Source organism: Meles meles, chromosome 20 (assembly GCF_922984935.1).
Source record: "Meles meles chromosome 20, mMelMel3.1 paternal haplotype, whole genome shotgun sequence".
Taxonomy (NCBI): domain Eukaryota; kingdom Metazoa; phylum Chordata; class Mammalia; order Carnivora; family Mustelidae; genus Meles; species Meles meles.
In genome coordinates, this window is record NC_060085.1 from 26,816,926 (window position 1) to 26,840,045 (window position 23,120).

General features: G+C 44.8%; 1 protein-coding gene across 6 annotated transcripts in view; it reads left to right on the forward strand.

Annotated features, from left to right (window-relative positions):
• The window catches only part of FLNB (filamin B), a 143,289-nt gene that overhangs the window by 54,210 nt on the left and 65,959 nt on the right, over positions 1 to 23,120 (forward strand). For all 6 annotated transcript variants that reach the window (XM_045990981.1, XM_045990982.1, XM_045990983.1 and 3 more), the window contains exons 2-8: positions 2,673 to 2,921; positions 5,306 to 5,403; positions 7,831 to 7,978; positions 18,993 to 19,111; positions 19,888 to 19,965; positions 21,087 to 21,249; positions 22,253 to 22,450. In XM_045990981.1, the coding sequence (XP_045846937.1) occupies positions 2,673 to 2,921; positions 5,306 to 5,403; positions 7,831 to 7,978; positions 18,993 to 19,111; positions 19,888 to 19,965; positions 21,087 to 21,249; positions 22,253 to 22,450 (1,053 nt within the window). The remainder of the gene's footprint in view (positions 1 to 2,672; positions 2,922 to 5,305; positions 5,404 to 7,830; positions 7,979 to 18,992; positions 19,112 to 19,887; positions 19,966 to 21,086; positions 21,250 to 22,252; positions 22,451 to 23,120) is intronic.

Sequence of the window (23,120 nt, forward strand, 5' to 3'; positions counted from 1 at the left end):
CATTCCTAGGATGTCCAAGTTCTGTGCATGCTCAAGTGTTTCATGCATCCCATTGCTGCCTTATTGACCACAGGACCTCAGAGGCAGAGGGGGCTTCACGGCCATCCAGAACAGGGCTCCCGCCCTGAGAAGGCTTCCATGCTCGCTTTTTTTTTTTTTTTAAAGATTTTATTTTATTTATTTGACAGAGAGAGAGATCACAAGTAGGCAGAGAGGCAGGCGGAGAGAGAGGAGGAAGCAGGCTCCCTGTGGAGCAGAGAGCCCGATGTAGGGCTCGATCCCAGGACCCTGAGATCATGACCTGAGCCGAAGGCAGCGGCTTAATCCACTGAGCCACCCAGGCGCCCCCCATGCTCGCTTTAATCTTCTGTTGCTGCCATCCTGAAATTCATAATACTTTTGGACAAGGAGTCTTGTATTTTCATTTGTTGGCTGGGCCCCTTGAATTACATGGACTGTCCTGCTTCAGAGTTATTATTCATACAATTCATTACATAGAAAATCTCTGAGCACCTTAATTTTGAGTGAGGATTGCTCAAATTTAGGTTGTCTGGGGACACGTGGGTGGCTCAGCGTGTCTGCCTTGGGCTCAGGCCATGATCCCAGCATCCTGAGATCAAGTCCTGCATCGGGCTTCTTGCCCAGCAGGGAGCCTGCTTCTCCCTCTGCTGCCTCCTCTCTCTCTCTGACAAAAAAAATAGACGGTCTTACCAGCCAGTCCATGATAATCTTTACTCTGCACAGTTTTACAGGATCAAGTTTTATTATTATTAAATCTGCAACCATAAAGCTACCTTTGGTTTTTGTGGGTTTGGGTGTGCCCTGTTACGAGGTTAGTTTCTTGTAAGAGGACTAACAATAAACAGGTTAATTTAAAAAAAGAAAAAAGCCTCCAGGTTTTAAGTGGCGAGCTGTTTACTCCTTATCAGCACGTGTGTATTTCTCATGTGGTCGTAGCTGGGTTTCATGAAGAGCAATCTGGCGTGTGTTTGACCGACATGCAGGTGGTTTGTGGTGGATGGGTAGTAACTCAGTAATTCCCAGTACCGTGGGACACGGTAAAGGGAGCTCCAAGTTGACAGAGGCTCAGTTACTCCCCAGCAGGGGCTCGTAGTCTGGAATGGGGGCTCGGAGGCTTGGTTTTCATCTTGAGAGGGCCCTGGCACAGTCACTCAGATGTGGGAGCAAAGCACCACCCACTGTTGGATCTGGCCCTTGAATGAGGAGCCTGGGGGTGTCCCACAGGAGGGCGTGGTTGAAGGGTCTTTTCATCAAAGGGAATACAGAACACATGGAGAGATCCGAGGGGTTCAAAGCAAGATGTGGTCCAGGAATGAGGGGTCTCTGTGTCTGCAGTGTGAACTGTGGTGGGCGGGGGTGACAAGGGTGAAAAAGCAGGCTGGCTGTGGGGGTTCCGAGGGTGATGTATATGTAAGGAGTTCAACTGTGGGCCGTTGGGACCATTGGTGAATTTGGAAGCACAGAGGTACCTGACCAGAAAGACAGTTGTTCTTTTTATTTATTTATTTATTTGTCGGTGGGGGTGGTGGTGGAGAGAGCACAAGTAGGGAGAGGAACAGGAAGAAGCAGGCTCCGCATTGAGCAAGGAGCCCCATGTGGGACTCAGTCCCAGGACTCTGGGATCACGGCCTGAGCTGAAGGCAGATGCTTAACGACTGAGCCACCCACACATCCCATGAGCAGAAAGATATTCTAAGGTTATGCGAACAGGGTTCAGCTTCATGGCTGTCGAATATTCGGGGTGGGGAGGGGCCCATATTTACTAGGAAGGTGGAGAAAAGGATTTGCCAAGAGATGTAGGTAGAGAGGGAATTGATGTGTTGTAGAAACAACAACCTGGGATTTAAAGGAGAAGTCCAAGATGGCTCTAATGTTTTCAGTTTGGGGTCCTGGTAGAATGGGGGATTGCAACAGAGGAGTTTGGTGGGGAGAGGGTGAAGGAAGTTGGCAGGGTGGCTGAATACTTAGGAGGGGAAGTGTGTGGGAGGAGGTAGAGGGAGAGAGATGGGATAGATAGGGGAAGTTGGGGGGTGGGAGAGGAGGAGAGAATGAGAGAGGAGATTTTGTTGATAATGTTTGGGTTTTGATGGATGTAGGTAGAGGTTGGAAAGAGGACAGGGGATAGAGGGCCACAGAGAAGCCAAGGGAGAAGAAAGTAGAAACTAGCAGCACTGAGATTCCTAGACAATCCCTAAAGGGGGCCTGGGTTTGGCAGAGAGATGAACGTGTAACGCATTTTCATGTACCTGTGATCAGTGACACTGGTAAACATTCTGGAGTCTCACGTGATCTGTTCCCGTCCTCAAGTATTCTGAAGCAAATTCTAACATTACAAACTTCGTTTTTCTTTTTTAAGATTTTATTTCTTTATTTAACACAGAGAGAGATCACAGGTAGGCAGAGAGGCAGACAGGCAGACAGAGAGAGGGGGGGAAAGCAGGCGAACAGAGAGCCCAATGCAGGGCTCGATCCCAGGACCCTGAGATCATGACCTGAGCTGAAGGTAGAAGCTTAACCCACTGAGCCACCCAGGCGTCCTTAACACTACATCCTTTCATTGCAAAATGGTTGTGTGTGGTTCTCTAACAGATGAGAATTTTGTTGACAGCCCAGAGGAATGTGTCATCTCAAGCCTGTGCCTCTCTCCCCAGATAGCAAAGCCATCGTGGATGGGAACCTGAAGCTCATCTTGGGCCTGGTATGGACGCTGATCCTCCACTACTCCATTTCCATGCCTGTGTGGGAGGATGAAGGGGATGATGATGCCAAGAAGCAGACACCAAAGCAGAGGCTGCTGGGATGGATTCAGAACAAGATCCCCTACTTGCCCATCACCAACTTTAACCAGAACTGGCAGGATGGCAAGGCTCTGGGGGCCTTAGTGGACAGCTGTGCTCCGGGTAAGTGTCTGTGGCTGCCTAAGCCATCTCTTCAGGATGGGGGTTTGTGGGCCCCAAGCCTCTTGGCTTTCCATTGGGAAAGCTGGGTTTGCTGGGACTGGCGTATTCTCCTAGTTGTAGCCCATTGTAAGAGCAAAGGGAACTAAAAATGGCTCTGTTTATCTTCTAGGTGTATCCATGGACTTTCTGAACATTGAGCTCAGTTATTTACCCAAATTCCTAATGAAGTTATTGGAGCGGGCCTTGGTTTAGCTTTCAGATCCAAAGTCCCGCTTCTTCCCACAGTTGGTGCCGGGTTTCCCATTGACTTTAGCAGAAACACGTGGCCCTGTTAGTTGACTTGGCACGAAAATCCATAAACTTCCATTGAGTGGAAAGTACCCATTTTTACTGACTGCTGGGTTGACCATGTATGGCTTTCTCTCCACCCTTTTCTTTCTGCGTTGCTATGAAATAGTGTTTGGTCGGCATCCAGTTGAAGGTTTTCCCACCCTTTTCTGAGTGGTTGAGTGGACACCAACATAGTAGTTAACCTCCCTGGAGGGTTTAGATCGATGGGTAGAGTTTGCTGGTACAGAGTCAAGAGAATAACCAGCCTGTGTTTATATCCACCCCTACAATTGTTTCTGATAAAAAATTTACTCTAATAATCATATTTTCCATTTATGAAAACTCCATATATATGCTGTTCACATTCATTTTTAGTAAGCTAATGGTTCTCACCATGCTGTGAACAGAGCTGGCTGGTCTGTATTGGATAGGGAGGACGGACTCCAGGCCTCAATCTTCCTCTAGAGGTGCTCAGCTGCTGTTATCCAGAACAAAGTCAGAGCTCAGCCTTAGTTTCCTGGCACCTTCTTCCTCGCTTCCACCTACAGACACTTTTTTTTTTTTTTTAAGATTTTATTTATTTGACAGACAGAGATCACAAGTAGTCAGAGAAGCAGGCAGAGAGAGAGGAGGAAGCGGACTCCCTGCTGAGCAGAGAGCCCGATGCGGGGCTTGATCCCAGGACTCTGGGATCACGACCTGAGCTGAAGGCAGAGGTTTTAACCCACTGAGCCACCCAGATGCCCCTACAGACATATTTAAAGATACCTCTTCACCAGTTTGAACCGGTGCATGTTTACTTCAGTCCTATACTTCTTGTGCTTACAAAGGTTTTTAAGATGATTCTAGGTTTGGGCTTTGGGGCGTGTGGATTTTTGAATTATACAGATGCTAGGTAGTCTTTTTAGATGTATCTAGGAGCTGGATTGTGATACTTTGACTTAGAATAAGAAATAGATATTGGGGTCTTTGTCCCTCTCTTGGTACAGAGCTCCAAAAACCCTTGGAATTTCTTAAGTGATAAGAGCCATGATAATGGTTCCTTTCAACCGCACCTGAGTTTGTGTTAATGAGATGACTTTTGGACAGCCCCTAAGCACGGGTTAGGGCGAGGAGAACCAACCATGTGATCAGAGGGTTAGAGCTTTTGGTTCCATCTCTTGACCTCCAGGGAAGGGACGGGCTGGAGGTTGAGTTAACCACAGATGGCCAGTGATTTAATCAATCCTTGCCCACTTCACCTAATGAAACCTCCATAAAATTTCTCCAGCTACAAATTTGGGGAGCTTTAGGGTCAGTAAACACATGGAGGTGCGAGGAAAGTGGTATACGCTGAGAGGGGATGGATGCTCCATACCCCTTCTCCCATACCTTGCCATGTGCATTTCTTTCATCTGGTTGTCCTTCAGTTGTATCCTTTTATAATAAATTGGTAATGTAGCATTTAAACTGTTTTCCTGAGTTCCGTGAGCCACTCTAGTAAATGAGTTGAGGAGGAGTTGTGGGAACCTCTAATTTATAGCTGGTCTGTTAGAAGCCCAGGGTACAACCTGGACTTACAGTTGACCTCTGAAGTGGAGGAAGGTGGGGGCTGTCGTATGGACCTGAGCCCTTCACCTGCGGGATCTGACTCTGTCTCCATGTAGATAATGTCAGATTTGAGTTAGTTATAGGCTATCTAGCTGGTGTGAATCCTACACATTTGGTGACAAGAGTGCAGAAGTTTGAAGGTGGTTGGAGAAAAAAAAAATTCCTGCAAAAAGGCAACGGGTCCAAGGAGTTTTACAGACTTGATTTATATCTACCACACCTTCAAGGAATGGATAATCTGTTGATGCAAGAAAATAACGGCCTGAAAGAGAAGTCTCAGCTTAGTCTCAGAATAGTTTGGCATACTTCTATCTGTGATACTTCTTGCCCTTAAGGTATCTGTGATTTTTGGAAGAAATTGTTCTCTGAATTAAGATACCAAGGGGGTTTAATTTAAGCACAGGGCTTCCTTTAATCTCTTCTGTCAGCTAATACTAACGGAATCTTTTGTGTTCCATTAACAGGTCTGTGCCCAGACTGGGAATCGTGGGATCCACGAAAGCCTGTGGATAATGCACGGGAAGCTATGCAGCAAGCAGACGACTGGCTGGGGGTCCCACAGGTAGGCATACAAGCAGCGCCATGTGCCCGGAGGCTATTTCTATCCTCCAGCTTGTTCTGGCGCTCAATGGATGCCTGTTTGGGTCTGGCAGGCGATCTGACCTCCTCAGCATGAGCCTTCAAAGAGTATTGCCTCTGGCAGACACCCATCCTCCTCAGTTTACCCGTAATAATAGGTTCTCTTGACTTGGGTGCTTGTAGATCGTTCAGAAATCTTCACATCGCTCTTTGTCACATGAGGCAAATTTTACAGTATTTTTGCTCCAAAGATCTTAAAGACTATCTTGGAACACCAGACTGCAAATGTAGACTTTAATGATTGGGTTGCACTATAAGAAATAGCCAATATTTGACCACTTTTTACATGTTTAAAAAGTCTTTTTTAAAATCCGATATCTTAGGGGAAGTCACAGGATTTAGAACTTTGAAAAAAAATTTAAACCGGGATAACCTACCATTATTGGAAATTGTGGAAAAATTTGTATTGCTCATAATCCTATCACAGGAACATAACAGGAGTACTTGGAGATTGAGCAAATCTTGGATACCTTTGGCAGTAGCCACATTGTGTAATTGAGGTCTGTCTTCCAGGGTTTTCCAAGGAAGCTAAAAAACTCCCTGAGACTCCCATGTTTGAAGCCCTGGTCAAGAGCAGTTGTAGGGAGCCAGTGCCATGGATGGATGACCTCACCACAGGTCACATAATGGTCTAAGTTGGTGTTCAGAGCTGAGTTCCATGTCTTTTGTAATAGGATCCCTTGGGAGGTAGAAAAACTTTTCTGTATTTCTTTGGTTTGGTTTTGATGTCATGTCTCTGCTTCATGGCCCATTTCTTAGCTCTTCCATCCTTAGTAAGTGGTGTGGTATGTTTTTCATCTCCTCTTAAACCTAAAACCATCTCCTTTTGACGTTCGTGTGATGTTGGCACTGTACAGTTGTTGAAGGAGCTTCCTGGAAGAAATGTCAAATCAGGGCATGTCCTGCATTTGATGGAATTGGTGAAGGCAACTGTTCAAACACAAGTAGTTGTTTTGTTGCTGAAGGCTAACTATCAGAATGTTCTCTGGCAGTTTGTTTTGTTCTGTTTTCCTGTGGGGTGAGGGAAGCAGGGTATAGAAGTTGTTCCTCTGCATTTGGTTAACCCAGTTCATGAGACAGGGCCTTCTTTTGGGTCTGAGGGGTAGCACCTTAGCTCCTCAGCACCCTTGTTGGGGGCAGAGGGGTGTTTTGGTGACTGTTTAGGGCTGGGTCAGGTGGTGGACCTGAGGCTGTGATGCCTCTGGGGGGCCACCTGTCCAGCATGGGCATAATCTTGCTCCTAGGCTACATTCAGGAGAAATTCATTCCTCCCTATGTCTTTGGACAGCCCATAATGTCCTGAAACCCATTTTAGTCAGCTCAGGCTGCTGTTTGACAAAATACAGTAGACTGGATGGTGTAAACAGCAGGGACTTATTTCTCGTGCCTGGAAGCTGGAAGGCAAAGAGCAAGGTGCAAGCAGATTCAGTGTTTGGTGAGGAGGGCCCTCTTGGTGACTCACAGGCCTCTGGTTTCTTGCTGTGTCCTCACATGGCAGAGACAGAGAGGTCTGCTATTTCCTCCCCTTCTCCTGAGGGCACTAATCCCATCATGGGGGCTCCATCCTCCTGACCTCATCTTAACCTACTCACCTCCCAAAGACTGAGCCTGCTAATCCCATCATCCTGGCAGGTTAGGGCTTCAGCATAAGAGCTTTGGAAGGGGGCGCCTGGGTGGCCCAGGGGGTTAAAGCCTCTGCTTTCAGCTCAGGTCGTGGTCTCAGGGTCCTGGGAGCAGAGAGCCTGCTTCTCCTCCTCTCTCTGCCTGCCTCTCTGCCTACTTGTGATCTGTCTCAGTCAAAGAAATAAATAAAATCTTTAAAAAAAAAAAAGAGCTTTGGGAGGATGCAAACATCCAAGTCTGCAATAAGACCGCAAGTTTAATATGTGGCCGGGTTGTCTCTTTGTTTTTATGACTATTTTTTATTAGTAACAGAGTTAATAGAGATGGAGGCAATGGAAAGATGTACAAGGGAAAAGGACAATTTATGCGCTTTTTGGTGATATGCTCCAATGTGATGTGTATTTGTTTCTTTTCACGTGATATAGCTTACTCCTTTTGGAAAGTTTCTCTGGGGGATGAGGGAGTTTTTTTTCCAGGGAAGGGTGTACACCTCTGGAAATTACATGTAGAATTGTCTGGAGGGGGTCTTCAGCTTCCAGAAGGAAGAGTGACACCTCCAAAAGGTTAAAAACACTGACGTTAGCATGTTGTTTTAATGTAATTTCACTTAATTTAGAGCTTGACTCAGTTTCTTCAATTTGTAGTGGTTGGCCTAAGACACATTTGCAAATCCTTGACAGTTAACAGTGAGTTGTTCTGGGCATTCACTTACCATGCTTTATTCTAGGTCATCACTCCTGAAGAAATTATTCATCCAGATGTGGACGAGCACTCGGTGATGACTTACCTGTCCCAGTTCCCCAAAGCCAAGCTCAAGCCCGGGGCTCCTCTTAAACCCAAACTCAACCCGAAGAAAGCCAGGGCCTATGGCCGAGGTAAGCACTGGTCTTGTTGGGTTCGAACCTTGTCCTTTAGTCTTAGACATGGTTATGTGGCTTCAGGGGGGAAATTCTTAGCATCCAGAGCGAAAATAGGCCTGATCTTGAGACAGCCCAGGCCTCCTTTATCAGCTGTTTTTTACCTCAAGGTTTTTTGTTTTGTTTGTTTTTTAAGATTTTATTTATTTGACAGAGGGAGACAGTGAGAGAGGGAACACAGCAGGGGGAGGGGGAGAGGGAGAAGCAGGCTTCCTGCTGAGCAGGGAGCCCGATGTGGGGCTTGATCCCAGGTGCTGGGATCATGACCCGAGCTGAAGGCAGATGCTTAATGACTGAGCCTCCCAGGTGCCCCAGGGTCCATTTGTTTGTGACTGACATTGCTGCTTCACGAATCTAGACTCTGAGAAACACTGCAGCTTTAACCCGATATAGACGAGGAGTTTGTAGCATTGTGATTTTAGTGCAGTAACCCTGGGTTGAGGAGAGGAATATTTTTTCCCACTTTGCAGTTGAGGAATCAGAGGCCCAATCCACTGGGGGTGGGGATGCCTACCCCAGATTTCCACTGTCAGCGATGGGAGTGGGCCAGAGCCTGGGTCATGTGGCTGCTGATTGCTTTCTGCTTTGATCATGCTCTTGCTGCTTCAGCTGTTCAGGTGGGGAGGGAGCTCTTGGGACCCCCACACACTTCCTGCTGAGACATCCTGTTTATGATCACCAAGGCTGCTACAGGGTACTGTTCTGTTCAGAATGTTATGGTGGGTTGAAGACATGCTGAGGCTTTATGGTGTCATGGTTGGCACCTGACTTCAAGCCCACCAGCTTTTTTTTTTTTTTTTTAAGATTTTATTTATTTATTTGACAGAGAGAGAGATCACAAGTAGGCAGAGAAGCAGACAGAGAGAGAAAGGAGGAAGCAGGCTCCCCGCTAAGCAAAGAGTCGGATGCGGGCCTCGATCGCAGGACCCTGAGATCATGACCTGAGCCGAAGGCAGAGGCTTAACCCACTGAGCCACCCAGGTGCCCTGCATACCAGCTTTTTAAAGAACAATTGCATTTCGGCCTGGTGTGGTTTCTGATAAAGAGGAGCATAGTGATATACAGTTGATTCCCTTTTTTATGGAGAAGGGAAGGAATGCATTCTGTTTCTTAATTTTTGTAACCACAGCTGGGATGACATTTAGAGACACAAAACATCTTGTGTATCCTCTGCTAGAATCTGCCATGCTAACCATTCTAACACAGCAGTTTTCTTTAGCCCTTCGTGTGTGTGTGTGTGTGTGTGTGTGTGTGGTTGTTGAATTCTTTGAAAATCAATGCAGGCACCATGACGGTTCACTGAGTACATCAGCAAGCCTCTCCTAAAAGTAGGGTAGCCTTTTGACTAACCACAATATTCATGATCACACATAAGAAAATTAACAGTTTCATACCAGCTAATATCCAGTTTATATGAACATTTTGCTCTTGTCCTAAAATCATCTTTTATAGATTTTGTGGTTTTATAAACCAGGATCTGATTAAGATTCATCTGAGTTCTCAGATGAGTGATGCTGAGGGCATCTGAGTGGCTCCGTGGGTTAAGCGTCGGACTCTTGGTTTTGGCTCAGGTCTCCATCTCGCCGTTGTGGGATTGAGCCCCATGCTGGTCTGTGCTCAGTGTGGTGTCTACTTCAGATTCTCTCTCCCTCTCATTCTCTGTCTTTCAATAAATAAAATCTTAAAAAAAAATTCACATATTTGTTTTTTCTTTAGACTCTTGTAATCTGGAATGATCTCCCTGAAAAAAATTTTTTTAATTTATTTTTAGGGAGTTGGGGAGGGGCAGAGGGAGAGGACGAGAGAGAGTTTTAAGCAGGATCCACACTGAGCAAGCAGCCAGATGCAGGGGCCAGTCTCATGACCCTGAGGTCACCACCTGAGCCGAAACCAAGAGTTGGACACTTAACCAACTGTACCACCCAGGTGCCCCTGCCCCCATTTTTTTTTTTTTTTTTTTTTTTTTTTTTTTTTTTTTTTTTTTTTTTTTTTTTTTTTTTTTTTTAAATAACACTGACTTTCTGAAGGGTTCAGAGTACTTGTCATGTAACAGGATATCCCATACACATTGCCTTTGAAGATAGCATTTCCCACCAGGGCAGTGGTGCTGTGTGCGGTTCTCAGTCTTAGTAGTCAGGGTCTTTTCATCTGTCTTTTTAGTATGATTTAGAACAGCGGAAACAGCCTGATAGTTCTGGAACAATCCCGTTCGAGGTTTCTTTGGGCATGGAGGTGGTGCGTCCAAGCAATTGTGTCTGTGTAGGGCATGGGGACGTTATTGGAGGCCCTCCCCGGAGGTGCATTCCCTCGAAGGTTGGCGCATCCATGCTTGCTTTAAGCCTGCCTGCTCTGAGCCAAAGGTCATGGTTAGAATAAGGAATCTCGGATTTTTCAAGGTTATGCTTCCTTCATGGCAAAAAGCTTCAAACAGCTGGGGTACCTGGGTGCCTCAGTCGATTAAGCATCTGCCTTCTGCTCAGCTTGTGATCTCAGGGTCCTGGGGTTGAGCCCCATGTGGGGGCTCAACCCCTGGGGCTGGTCCTTGCTCAGTGGGAAGTCTGCTTCCCCTCTCCCTCTGTCCCTCCCCTGCCTTATTCTCTCTCTCTCTCTCACAAATAAATAAATAAAATGTTAAAAAAAAAAAGTGTCAAACGGCCAAATAAATCTCTTATCAAATAAATCTCTTGTCGACAGTTTGTCGACAAAACTGGTTAAGTGGATCAAATCTCATCAAGGCATAAAATGCTTATTTGCAGTCATCTTATCACTGGCTGTCCGGCTTCCCCATTGTTAATGTGAAACGGTTTCCTTTCACGATGCTGTTTTCTAGAAAATGACTGTTTGCTACCATCAGGAATGTGGCTGGCCATTGCCCTTTCCTTCATCTGCCTTTTTTTTTTTAAAGATTTTATTTTTAAGTCATCTCTACACCCCAACATGGGGCCTGAACTCAAAACCCTAAGATCAAGAGTCACATGCTTCAGTGACTGAGCCAGCCAGGTGCCCCTCATCTGTCTTTTTTTTTTTTTTAAGTGTTGTGTCCTTGTGGAGGAAACACACATTAAAAAAAAAAAAAATACACACCCCTATATGTATGTATACATAGGTACATATTTTTTTTTTTTTTAAAGATTTTATTTATTTACTTGACAGAGAGAGATCACAAGTAGACAGAGAGGCAGGCAGAGAGAGAGAGAGGGAAGCAGGCTCGCTGCTGAGCAGAGAGCCCAATGCGGGACTTGATCCCAAGACCCTGAGATCATGACCTGAGTCGAAGGCAGCGGCTTAACCCACTGAGCCACCCAGGCGCCCGGTACATATTTTTTTCCTTTTTTTTTTTTGCTGTGGTAAAATATACATAACCCGTTTCCTATTTTAACCATTTTAAAATGTACCACTTAGTGACATGAAGTACATTCACTGTGTCATGTGGCCATCACCACAGTCTACCTCCAGAACTTTTTTATCTTCCCAAACTGAAACTCTAATCATTAAACTGTAGCCTTCCCCCACCCCTCCCCCAGCCCCTGGCAACCATCATTCTATTTCCTGTCTCTATGAATTTGCCTCTATGACTTACCTCTAGGTACCCCACATAAGTGGAATCCTACACTCTTTGTATTTTCGTATCTGGCCTACTTGACTTAGTCTAATGTTTTCAGCTTTCATCCATGTTGTGGCATGTGCCAGAATTTTGTTCCTTTTTAAAGCTGAATAATATACATCAACACGTGGACATACCACATCTTGCCCATTCATTCTTTTGTCAGTGGACATGGGATTGCTCCCGCCTTCTAGCTCCTGTGGGTAATGCTGCTGCAATCGTGATAAGCAAGTAGCTGAATCACGATTGTGATAAGCAAGTAGCTGAATCCCTGCTTTCAATTTTTTGTGTCTATACCTGGAAGGGATTTTGCTGGATTATATGGTAACTCTGTGTCTGTTTTTCTCTCTCTTTTTGTTTCTGAGAGAATGAGTATGAGGGCAGTGTTAGGGAGGAGGGGGCAGAGAGAATCCTAAGCAGGCTCCATGCCCTGCGTGGAGCCCGACATGGGGCTCGATCTCATGACCCTGAGATCATCACCTGAACCAAAATCAAGAGCCAAATGCTTAACCTACAGACCCACCCAGGCACCCCTTTTTTCTTCTTAAGTAGGGGGATCAAGTGTCATTTTAGGCCACAGGGCCACATGGGTAGGGCCTTAAGATCATGTCTTTGTCCTGTGGTGAACCCGAGGGCAGGGGCAGTTTTCTGTCTTTAGTGTGGCACACTTTTTGCTTCATTTTTTGCCAGCTGAACCAAAGAGCATAGAGCACACCTCATCCTCTAGTTTCTGAAAGGATTGAGAGGTTTTCTTCATTTTATCTTTTGAACGGCGGCCAGATAACAGTTAGCCTAGCCGCCGGTTGGCACTTGCAGATCTGCTTCCTGTGACCCGGTCCCTGAAAGGCTCCAGAGGGCTGGAGTGAGGCCGACCTGCAGCCACAAGCAGATCCTTGTTGAGGGCTCGCTTGCAGGTGAGGTGTGTTGAAAGCATGCCTCTGTGAGCTAAGCAGAAACCTTTCCTAAAACCCACATTCTGTGAAGCATTCACTGCAGAGTCCGCCATGAGCACCCTTCCTTGTGAGGGGTCCTAGGGAATAGGAACACTGAATATTTGATGCTTTTAAGGAATTACTAATTTTTTTGAGGTGGACATTCTAGAAACATCTCAAAGATATATGGTGAATGATTATGGATTAAAGATAGGTCTACGGGCACCTGGGTGGCTCAGTCAGTTGAGGGTCTAACTCTTGCTTTCAGCTCAGGTCCTGATCTCAGGGTCGTGAGATAGAGCCCCACATCAGGCTCCAGGATCAGCAGGGAGCCTGCTTGAGGATTCTCTTCCTCTGCCCCTCCCCCCATCCTCTAAAATAAATCTTTAAAGAATAAAGATGTGAGGTCTAGGATTTGTACCAAAAATAGTACAGGAGGAGGGGAGAGGTAGGGGTGAAGATATAAAGCAGGACTGGCCATGAGTTGTTGTGTCGAGGTGCTAGGTACCCGGGGCTTCAGTAGACCGCTGTCTGTGTCTGTATAGCAGAGTGAGAGCATGGGAGTGAGGGAGTGCACAGGAGTGGGGGCAGGGGGTCAGAGGGAGAAGCAGACTGCCCAGTGGGCAGGGAGCACTGCCATATGTGGGGCTTGATCCCTGGCCCCTGAGATCATGACCTTAGCTGAAGATGGATGCTGAACCAACTGAGCCACCCAGGCACCCCCCCCTCCCCCCGCCAACCAAAAGAACTTTTAAAATAGGACTCCTTGAACTTCTGCTTCTGGGATGATGGAGTAGAAATACTTTTCCTAATTGTTTCTGCTGAGTACAAAATTCCTGGGCATTTTATATAAGATAAACATAAGGAGAATCTGAAAGGGAATAAGAGAAATGGGTTCCAGATCTCAGGACCCAGGGGCTGACAGAGTAGTGAGTTCCTGGGCTTGCTTCCCCCTCCCTGTATATCAGACTGGGTGTGGGGAAGCTATGTACTTGAAACACCAAAGGCAAAAACAGACGCCTGCTCTCTCTGGCCAGAGGGAGAGGAAAGGGCAGCCTTGCAGGACAGAAGCCTGTGAGACACTGCTCTTCTGCAGCCAAGCATCCCAGGAAAAACTGTGGCCTCTCAGCCCCCACTTAGACCAGTAAGAGCCAAGCAGGGAGCCAAGACTCTCACCACAGTCTAGCGGTAAGGAGATGTCAGTAGACGATATCGGTAGCAGTGAGGTGCTTCTACCCCTTCCAGCCACAGATGGAGGCCCAGTGGGGAGCTAGATGTCCCACTTCCACCTGCTAGTAATGAGGAACCCCACTTATTTTGAGTGTCAGTGGAGGTTGAATAGGGAACCTGGACTTCTCCCCCCATTGACACTAACCAGGCATGCACTCTCCCTTCCCCTGATGCATCAGCATTATAAAAGGCATCTAAAACAGAACATTTAAATAAAACCCAGGTTTTATAACATAACATAGTACCTAGTTTTAAAAAAAAAACAACTCATCACACCAAGAACCAGAAAGATCTCAAACTGAATGAAAAAAGGCAGTCCATTGATGCCAACACTGAGATGATACAACTGTTAGAATTATTTGATAAAGATTTAGTGTGACTAAAAAAGAAAAAAAGATTTAGTGCGACTGTTATAAAAAAGGTTCAACAAGCGCTTACAACTCTACCTCAAACGAGAAAAAATTGAAAAGCTCAGCAAGGACATAGACTGTCTCAGCAAAGAAAAAGAAGATATAAAGAAGCACCAAATTAAGGTTTTAGAACTGAAAAAGGCACTAACTCAAATACAAGCTCAGGGGATGAGTTCCATAGCAGAATGGAAGGACAGAGAAAGAATCCGTGACCTGGACGAAAAGAGAATAAAAATTGCCCAATCTGGGGGCGCCTAGGTGGCTCAGTGGATTAAAGCCTCTGCCTTCGGCTCACGTCATGATTCCAGGGTCCTGGGATCGAGCCCCGCATGGGCTCTCTGCTCAGCAGGGAGCCTGCTTCCTCCTCTCTCTCTGCCTGCCTCTCTGCCTACTTGTGATTTCTGTCTGTCAAAAAAAAAAAAAAAAAAAATTGCCCAATCTGAATGACAGAGCAAGTAAATTGAAAAACAAAGAAACAAGCAAAGTCTCAGGGACTTATGGGACAATAACAAAACATCTAACATTTATATCACAGGGGACCCAGAGGAGAGGAAAAAGAGGGCAGGGCTGAAAACTCCCAAAGAAATAATGGCTGAAAACTTCCAAATTTGGCAAAAGACATAAACATACAGAATCAAGAAGCTGAGCTAAACCCAAACAGGATAAAACCCCTACCTACCCACTGACACCAATAAATAAATAATCCACACCAAGCTACATCTTAGACAGCAGGGGAACAAGGAAAAAAGGAATCTTTGAATTATAGGAAGAAAGAACACAGTATAAAAACAATATAGGTATAACAACCATAGAAGTTTTGCAAAAAATGCAAACTTCCAAAACCCAACCAAGATGAAATGGATAACCTGAGTGGCCCTGAAACCATTAAAGAAATCAAGTTTATAATTTAAAAGCCCTTGGAAAAGAAATCTCCAGGCCCTGGTAGTTTTACTGGAGAATTTTAGCAAACATTTAGAGAAGAATTAACACCAATTCTATGCAATCTCTTCCAGAAAGTATGAAGAGGGAACATTTTCCAATTCATTTTACTATTTTTTTCCAGTTCATTTTATGAAGGCAGTGTTGCTCTAAAAATCAGAGAAAGGTGATCCCCCCCGCCCCCAAAAAAGTGCTGCAGATCAATATCCCTTGTGAATATAGATACAAAACTATAGGGGCACATGGCGGGTTCATTCAGTAGAGCATGCGACTGTTGATCTTGGGGTTATAAGTTGGAGCCTAATGTTGGGTATAGAGATTACTTAAAATCTTAAAAAATAAAAAAAAGCATAAAAGCATACAACAGAATAGTAGCAAATAGAGTTTAGCAATATATGAAAATAATTCTTCATCGTGACCAAGCAGAGTTTATTCCATGAATGCAAGGCTAGCACACTATTGGAAAATCAGTGAAACAACCTACTACCTTAACAGGCTAAAAAAGGAAATCACATGATTACATCAATTGGTACAGAAAAAGCATCTGACCAAATTCAACAGGCATCCATGATAAGAACTCAGAAAAGGGGAACTAGAGAAGAACTTCTTCAATTTGATACAGAGTAGCTACCACGGAAAGTCAACATCTACCATGATAATTAATGGTGAAAGACTGAGTGTGCCCCCAAAGAGTGGGACTAGGACAAGGATGTCCATGCTCACCACCATTCAACAACATGATGCAAGTTCTAGTGAGTGCAGTCAGGCAAGCGAAGGAAATAAAAGACACATATATTGGAAAGTAAGAAACAAAGCTGTCCCTGTTTATAGATGACTTGATTGTCTGTGTAGGAATTCCTGAAGAATCTATAACAAAAGAAGATCAAATACAAAAAAGACCCAAAATGCTCCTTCGATAAGTGAATTCAGCAAGGCCTCAGTATATAAAGTTGGCATACAAAAATCAATTGTACTCCTGTATGCTGGGATATCTGTCATACAGGCTTACCTCAATGAATATGAGGACATCAAAATTCAAAAATGCCGTATCATTGACAGTCACTCAGAAAATTGAGAAATAGGTATAAATGTAATAAAATGTGTAAGATTTTTATGCTGAGAACTACAAAAAACATAAGATATCAAAGAAAAGACCTACATAAGTGAAAAGACGTACTGTTTTTATAGATTGAAAAAGAGAGTAAAATGTCAGTTCTCCCCAAATTGTCATTTAGGTTTAACATAGTTTCTATTAAAGTTCCAGTCAGATTCTTCACAGATACAGAAAAGATTATTATTCAAAGCATATATGGCAAAAAATAAAATCAATCAATCAATCATATAGGGCAAGGCAAAGAAACTACAGTAGGGAAAGTGATTTTTTTTTTGAAGAAGAAGAAAATGTGGGAGGAGTCAGTGTACCTGAGTTCAGGACTCATCAAGGCGTACCAATTAAGACCATGTGATATTGGTAGAAAGATAGACGCAAGGATCAGCGGAACAGAATCCAGAACTGTTTGCAGCTGTGCAAACTGATCATTAATGGAGGTACAAAAGCTGTTCCGTGGGGGAAAGAGAGCCTTTTCCATGCATGGTTCCAGAGCAAGTGGGCCAAGAAAAAAAAAAAAAGAAAAGAAAAACAAAAAGAAACAGCCTAAGTTTCACACCTTCTAGAAAAACTCACCCAAAGTGGACCATATCTTACTAAAAGCTTCCAGAAAATCAACAACAACATAGAAGAGATTCTTTGGGATCTAGGACTAGGCCAAGAGTTCTTTGATTTGACACCAAAAGCATGATCCTTAAAAGGAAAAATATGGTAAGTTGGTCTTCACCAAAATTAAGAACATAAAAAATATCATGAAGCATGGTCTGTCCCTCAGTGTGCCCCAAAGCATGGCCTGGCAGAGGAGGATTGGACTGCTTTCTCAACAGTGAAGGCATACTCCTAGGTCACCTTGCTCTCTCGCAAGACAAGAGACCTCAGCCTCCACCCCTCAGGCCACCTGGACACCATCTCAAACCGAACTCAAAATGCTACTGAGACAACGGTTGAATTTCACTTTCTAAAACTTTTTAGAGCAATTTAAAACTCTTTGTAGTTAAGAGGATGAAAACACAAGCTTAAGACTGGGAGAAAACATTTGAGAGCCACCTTATCCAAAGAACTAGTATCTAGAATATATAAGGAATGCTCAAAGCTCAGTAGGTAAAAAAAAATCCATTTAGAAGATAGGCAAAAGATGCCAACAGGCATTTCCCAGAAGAGGGTATACAAATGGCAAAGAAGGACATAAAAAGATGTTCAGTGTTAACTGCCCATGAGAAAAACACAAATTAAAATCACTACACATCTGGGGTGCCTGGGTGGCTCTGTCAATTAAATGGCTGCCTTTGGCTCAGGTCATGATCCTGGGATCTTGTGATCAGACCCCACATCGGGTTCCCTACTGATCAGGGAGCCTGCTTCTCCCTCTCCCTCTGCTACTCCCCCTGCTTGTTGCTCTCTCTCTGTCAAATAAAATCTTAAAAAAAATTTTTTTTAAATAAATCACTACACATCTATCAGAATGGCTAAAATAGAAAGTAGTGATAAAAGGAAATGCTGGCAAAGATGCAGAGAAAGCAGATCCAGATCATTCATCCATTGCTGGTGGGAATGCAGCCGCTTGAGAACACAGTTGGCAGTTTCTTTTAAAAGAACTAAACGTGCAGCTACCATGCCACCCAGCAGTTGTACCCCCTGGCATTTATCCCAGAGGAATGAAATCTTGGGTTCAGATACAGCCCTGTACACTAATGTTTATAGCAGCTTTATCAGTAATAGACAACTGGAAACAATCCAGATGCCCTTCAGTGGGTGAATGGTTAAACACATGGTGCTACATTCATATCATGGAATATGCAATAAAAGAAAAACTATTGCCAGAGGCACCCATCTGGGTGAACCCTCCAAAAGATTATACTTAGTGGAAAAAGCCAACCTGAAAAGGTTGCATAATGTGATTCCATTTATGTAACATTCCAGAAGTGATAAAATTGTGGAGATAGAGAACGGATTAGGAGTTATTGGGGTAAGGAGAGGGTAGGGTGGGGAAGGAATGTGTATGGCTATAGGGTAGCATGAGGGATCCCTGTGGTGATGGAAATGTTCTGTGTCTTGACGGTGTCAAGGCCAGGATCCTTGGGATACTGTACTAGGGTTTTGTGCAAGGTAACCTTGGGGAACTGGATAAAGGGTATTATTTCTTTCACCTGCATGTGCATATCTCAAAATAATTTGCTCAGTCAGCTCAAAATGAATAGTTTAATTAAAAAATATTGATCCAAGGCCATTTTTAAGCATTTCAAGTAATAGAAAATGGTCTTTAATGAAAAATGAGCCCTTCTCCCACATCTCATGCCTCCTTCCCCTGTGTTACCTCCCTTGGGGCAAACCCCATTGATGATTACTGTTTCATTTTTCACAGTTTTATAAACTTCTGACTGAAGTGCTCTGAATATTTCAGAATCAGATATAGCTTAAATAACAAGGACAGGAGTGCCAGGGTGGCTTAGTCGGTTAAGCATCTGACTCTTGATCTCAGCTCAGGTCTTGATCTCAAGGTCGTGAGTTCAAGACCTGCACTGGGCTCTGTACTGGCTGTGGAGCCTACTTAAAAAAAAATAAATTAAATAACAAGGACAAATTTAGGGCTCTCGACCTGTTTGATAATCCTTGTCACAGGTGTCCCTGTGTCCCACATGGCAGCTGCAGGGCTGGGTCCCTTCTCTCAGTTCTCTGAAGGAGACATGGTGAGTAATGGTCTTTGTCAAGGTCCTGTGCAGCTTGTAATGTGCTTGTGTCAACCTGGCAGGAATTGAGCCTACAGGAAACATGGTGAAGCAGCCAGCCAAGTTCACTGTGGACACCATCAGTGCTGGGCAAGGAGACGTGATGGTGTTTGTTGAGGACCCAGAAGGGAACAAAGAGGAGGTAGGTTGGAAGATGCTGCCATTCCATGGAGCTTTGGGGGCTCATGGCAGGCCCGGGGTCTGTGCTTTCCATTTTCCTCATTAAAGCTCACAACAAAAATTGTTTTTTTACCAAGAGGATCCTGAGGCTTAGAGTAGTCAAAGTAATTGCCCAAGGACTGTGCCTTGAAAGGTACTAGAAATTGATACTCAAGGACACAATGTTTTGGTTTTTTTTTTTTTTTTTACAATGTTTAATAAAATAAAGTATTCTTTAGATTTAGCAGAGGCCTTTTGAAGTTTTAGATGCTGACAACCGAAATAACAATAATAAAACTGATGCTTTCCTCTCCTCCCAGGCTGACTATACTTGGTTCCTCCCTCAGGGCCTTTGCACATGCATTCCTTCTTCTTATCTTCTCAAGACTCTTTTTCCTAGTGCCTAATACCATCTGAAATTCTGTTTACTGGAATGTGGTCTATATCTCCCACTGGGGCAGATTTGTTTTGTTTTATTTTTTGTTTTATTTTTGGTTCCTGACATCAGGCCTGGTCTTTCATAAGCTCTTGATAATTATTGAGCCATAAAGGTTGAAGTGACTTGCTTTATGGTCCTTCTCATCTGCTGAGTTCCAGCCCTAAGACAGTGGGGAGTTGTGACGTGGTTATACATTTGTGCCATGTGACTTTATTTCTGTGACTTTCAGCCCGGCAGCTCATCGCAGGGCCTTGGCTGGCACAGCGTACTTTTACTCACACCCAGCACCTTCTCTAACTATTGTTCATTTTCTGCCCTAGGCACAAGTGACCCCTGATAGTGACAAGAACAAGACATATTCTGTGGAGTATCTGCCCAAGGTCACCGGGTTGCACAAAGTAAGATGAGGAGTCATGGCCGTTGCTTGGATTGCTCTTCTAGGCTTGCGTCAGTGTGTGTGTAAGAGGGTATCTTAGGACGGTTGAATGCTACTCAGTTCTTTGCAGTGTAAGGTGGTTTTCAACTCCATCTGGGTAACAAATGGTTGTAGCTACATGCCTGGACTATAGATGCTGTGGGCTCTTTGTCTTCAGTGCTTTCTTGAGTATCCCCCTGTGGGTTGCTTTGGAGGGTCTCTTCATATTGAAGCTTGAGAGCCAGCTGAGTATAGTATAGTCCAATGGCCCAGTCATGCACCTGGAGGAATGGTGGGGGGTCTAACACCCAGGTCCTTTGTCTCAGCAACATTTTGAGTTCTGTTGAGTAGTGTCTAGTTGGCCTATAGGACAGGGGCTCAGGGAGTCTTGCAAGAGAGTAGGGTGATCCAGGAGTATAGCTTTCCCTAAAAGAAAGTCTTCAACAGCACACATAGGTCAGTCCCTGTGTACTGTGCTAATATTTTGAGACATAGATCATGCCTACGACTACCTTGGCCTTTAGTGAAGTCACCTGGAATCATGACTATCGATTTTTCTTATACCCTTAGGACATCAGGAATTTGGGGGAAAAAATTCTAAAGGGAACATGTATGATGTAATTAATTTGTTCAATTCATATGAAATCCAACTCCATACCCCTTAAAATTTAAAAGATGAGAACTGACTCAAATTTTAAATAAAGATCTATACTGTTTCTCATATGAGTGATCTTGGTCCCTTGAAAAACATTTTGACTGTAAGTTGGAAATCCTGGAACTGTGCCTTATATTCTGGGGGGGCCGTGGCCCCTTCTGTAGCTGTCTTAAAGGATCCAATGTCTACCGGTTCAGTTAGAAGTGTTGGTTTGCTTCCTGTTAACAGAGGCCACCCGTATCCAGTGTAAGCATTTTTAGTTCAACAACCGTGTGGTGGATAGAGCCAGGTGGGGATCCCACTCCAGCTAACTGGGGCTCCTGTTTCCAGCCACCTTTGTGTGGATAGTTAGGAGGATGGCAGAGGAGATCGTCAGTGCATGTGGCTTGACGTGGGGTCTCCCTGGGCAGGGAGCAGTGATTATACTGCATCTGTCTGTCAACTTGTAGGTTACAGTCCTCTTTGCAGGACAGCACATCTCCAAGAGCCCATTTGAAGTGAATGTCGACAAGGCACAGGGAGATGCCAGTAAAGTCACCGCAAAAGGCCCAGGCTTGGAAGCTGCTGGAAACATCGCCAATAAGCCCACCTACTTCGATATCTACACGGCAGGTATTGTGGGTCAGGTTTTCTTCCAGAGCCTGAGATAATCCTCGGGGACCCCAAGGCTTGGGATGCCTGGCCGTTTGTCTTTTAAATCAAATCACTGCCAACAAACGTGCCCTTTTTCAAGTGTATTGGTTATATTTATAGATTTTCAAAACGAGCTTATCTGTTCTTTTTTTTTTTTTTTTTAAGATTTTACTTATTTATTTGACAGAGCAAAAGCAGAGGGAATGGCAGGCAGAGGGACAGGGAGAAGCAGGCTGCCTGCTGAGCAGAGAGTCCAACATGGGGTTCAATCCCAGAATCCTTGGGATCATAACGTGAGCTCAAGGCAGATGCTTAACTGACTAAGTGACCCAGGTGCTCCCCCCCAAAACCAGCTTTTCTTTAAGATCTTAACACTCAAGCTTGGGTTTGATTATTAATAATCCATCAATTTCTGTACACATTTCTGCCTTAGCTAAATAACTATTCCAAAGAAACTAAGTTTTAAGAATCCTCTACTAAGGGCCCCTGGGAAGCTTATTTGATTAAGCATATGCCTTTGGCTCAGGTCATGATCCCAGAGTCCTGGGAGCCCCACGTCAGGCTCCTTGCTCAGCTGGGAGTCATCTGCTTCTACCTCTCTCTCTCTCTCTCTCTCTCCCCTAATAAATAAATAAAATTTAAAAAAAAAATCTCTACTAGACCAAATTCTACACCGGTTTGGGAGGTGAGAAGAGGAATGATAGAACAGTTTAAAAATATATATATGTATATATATATTTTTTTTAATGATATATTTCATGAAATGTCACCTTTCTTTTCAATGTAGAAAATTTTAAATAGAGAATGGGGGAAAAAGGAAAGTTTATGATCCTCCTGGCCAAACCAGAAAACAGTTGTTAGCATCTCGGTGTGGACCTTCTAAGTGCCGGTCTCCTCCCGTCTGCACTTTGCACCTGCACTCATCTGCAGCGAGTGCTCTGAAAAGGTGACTGGGGCTCCCGGAGTGCTCGTTTTCTTCCAGGTGCTGGTGTGGGGGACATTGGTGTTGAGGTGGAGGATCCCCAGGGGAAGAACACTGTGGAATTGCTGGTAGAAGACAAAGGAAACCAGGTGTATCGGTGTGTGTACAAACCGGTGCAGCCCGGCCCACATATGGTCAAGGTCTCCTTTGCGGGGGACACCATCCCCAAGAGTCCTTTCGTCGTGCAGGTTGGGGAAGGTGAGTGCTGGGGTGGCCAGCTATCCCGGCTTCTGGCCTTGAGGCTGACTGTGCTCACAGCTGAGCTCTGAGGCCAGGAGAAGAGTGGGGGGCCATGCTGGGATTGCACCTGTCCCCTTTCTGTCAGGGCCCCTGCAGTGGGAAGTGGCTTGCTTTGTCCTCAAGGTATTCATACTAATATCTTCCTGTGAGCCAAGCAATGACCCAAGTGCTTCACTTGTATTAACTGACTGAATCCTCCCCAAAACACTCATACAGGAGAGTTGTCCTCACTGAGGGCTGCAGAACTGAGGCCGTGTAGGCTGTGGCTGAGCCTCAGCTGAGTGGCTGAGGTCAGCAGCTGTGGGATGGCCCCAAAGCCCCTGCTGCTTGGCCTTTACTGGCTGCCATGTGCTCAGTCCCACCGCATGTAACCGTCGCCCCAGCCAGCATGTTCCAAGCGCTGGGGTCCTCTCCAGTTTGCAGGTGGAGACGCAAAGGCTAAGATGACATTAGGGTATCAGTGAGTACAGATTAGGGCATTAGTGAGTACAAGGAGAACCCAGGTCTCTGTCAGCCCCTTAACCCTGCTGCTAAATCCCTTCTGCAGCCAGAGCATGCATTTTTTCTCTAATGTTAGACTCCTTTTCCTTCTGACTTGGTTGTTCTTTTTGTTTTGTTTTGTTTTGTT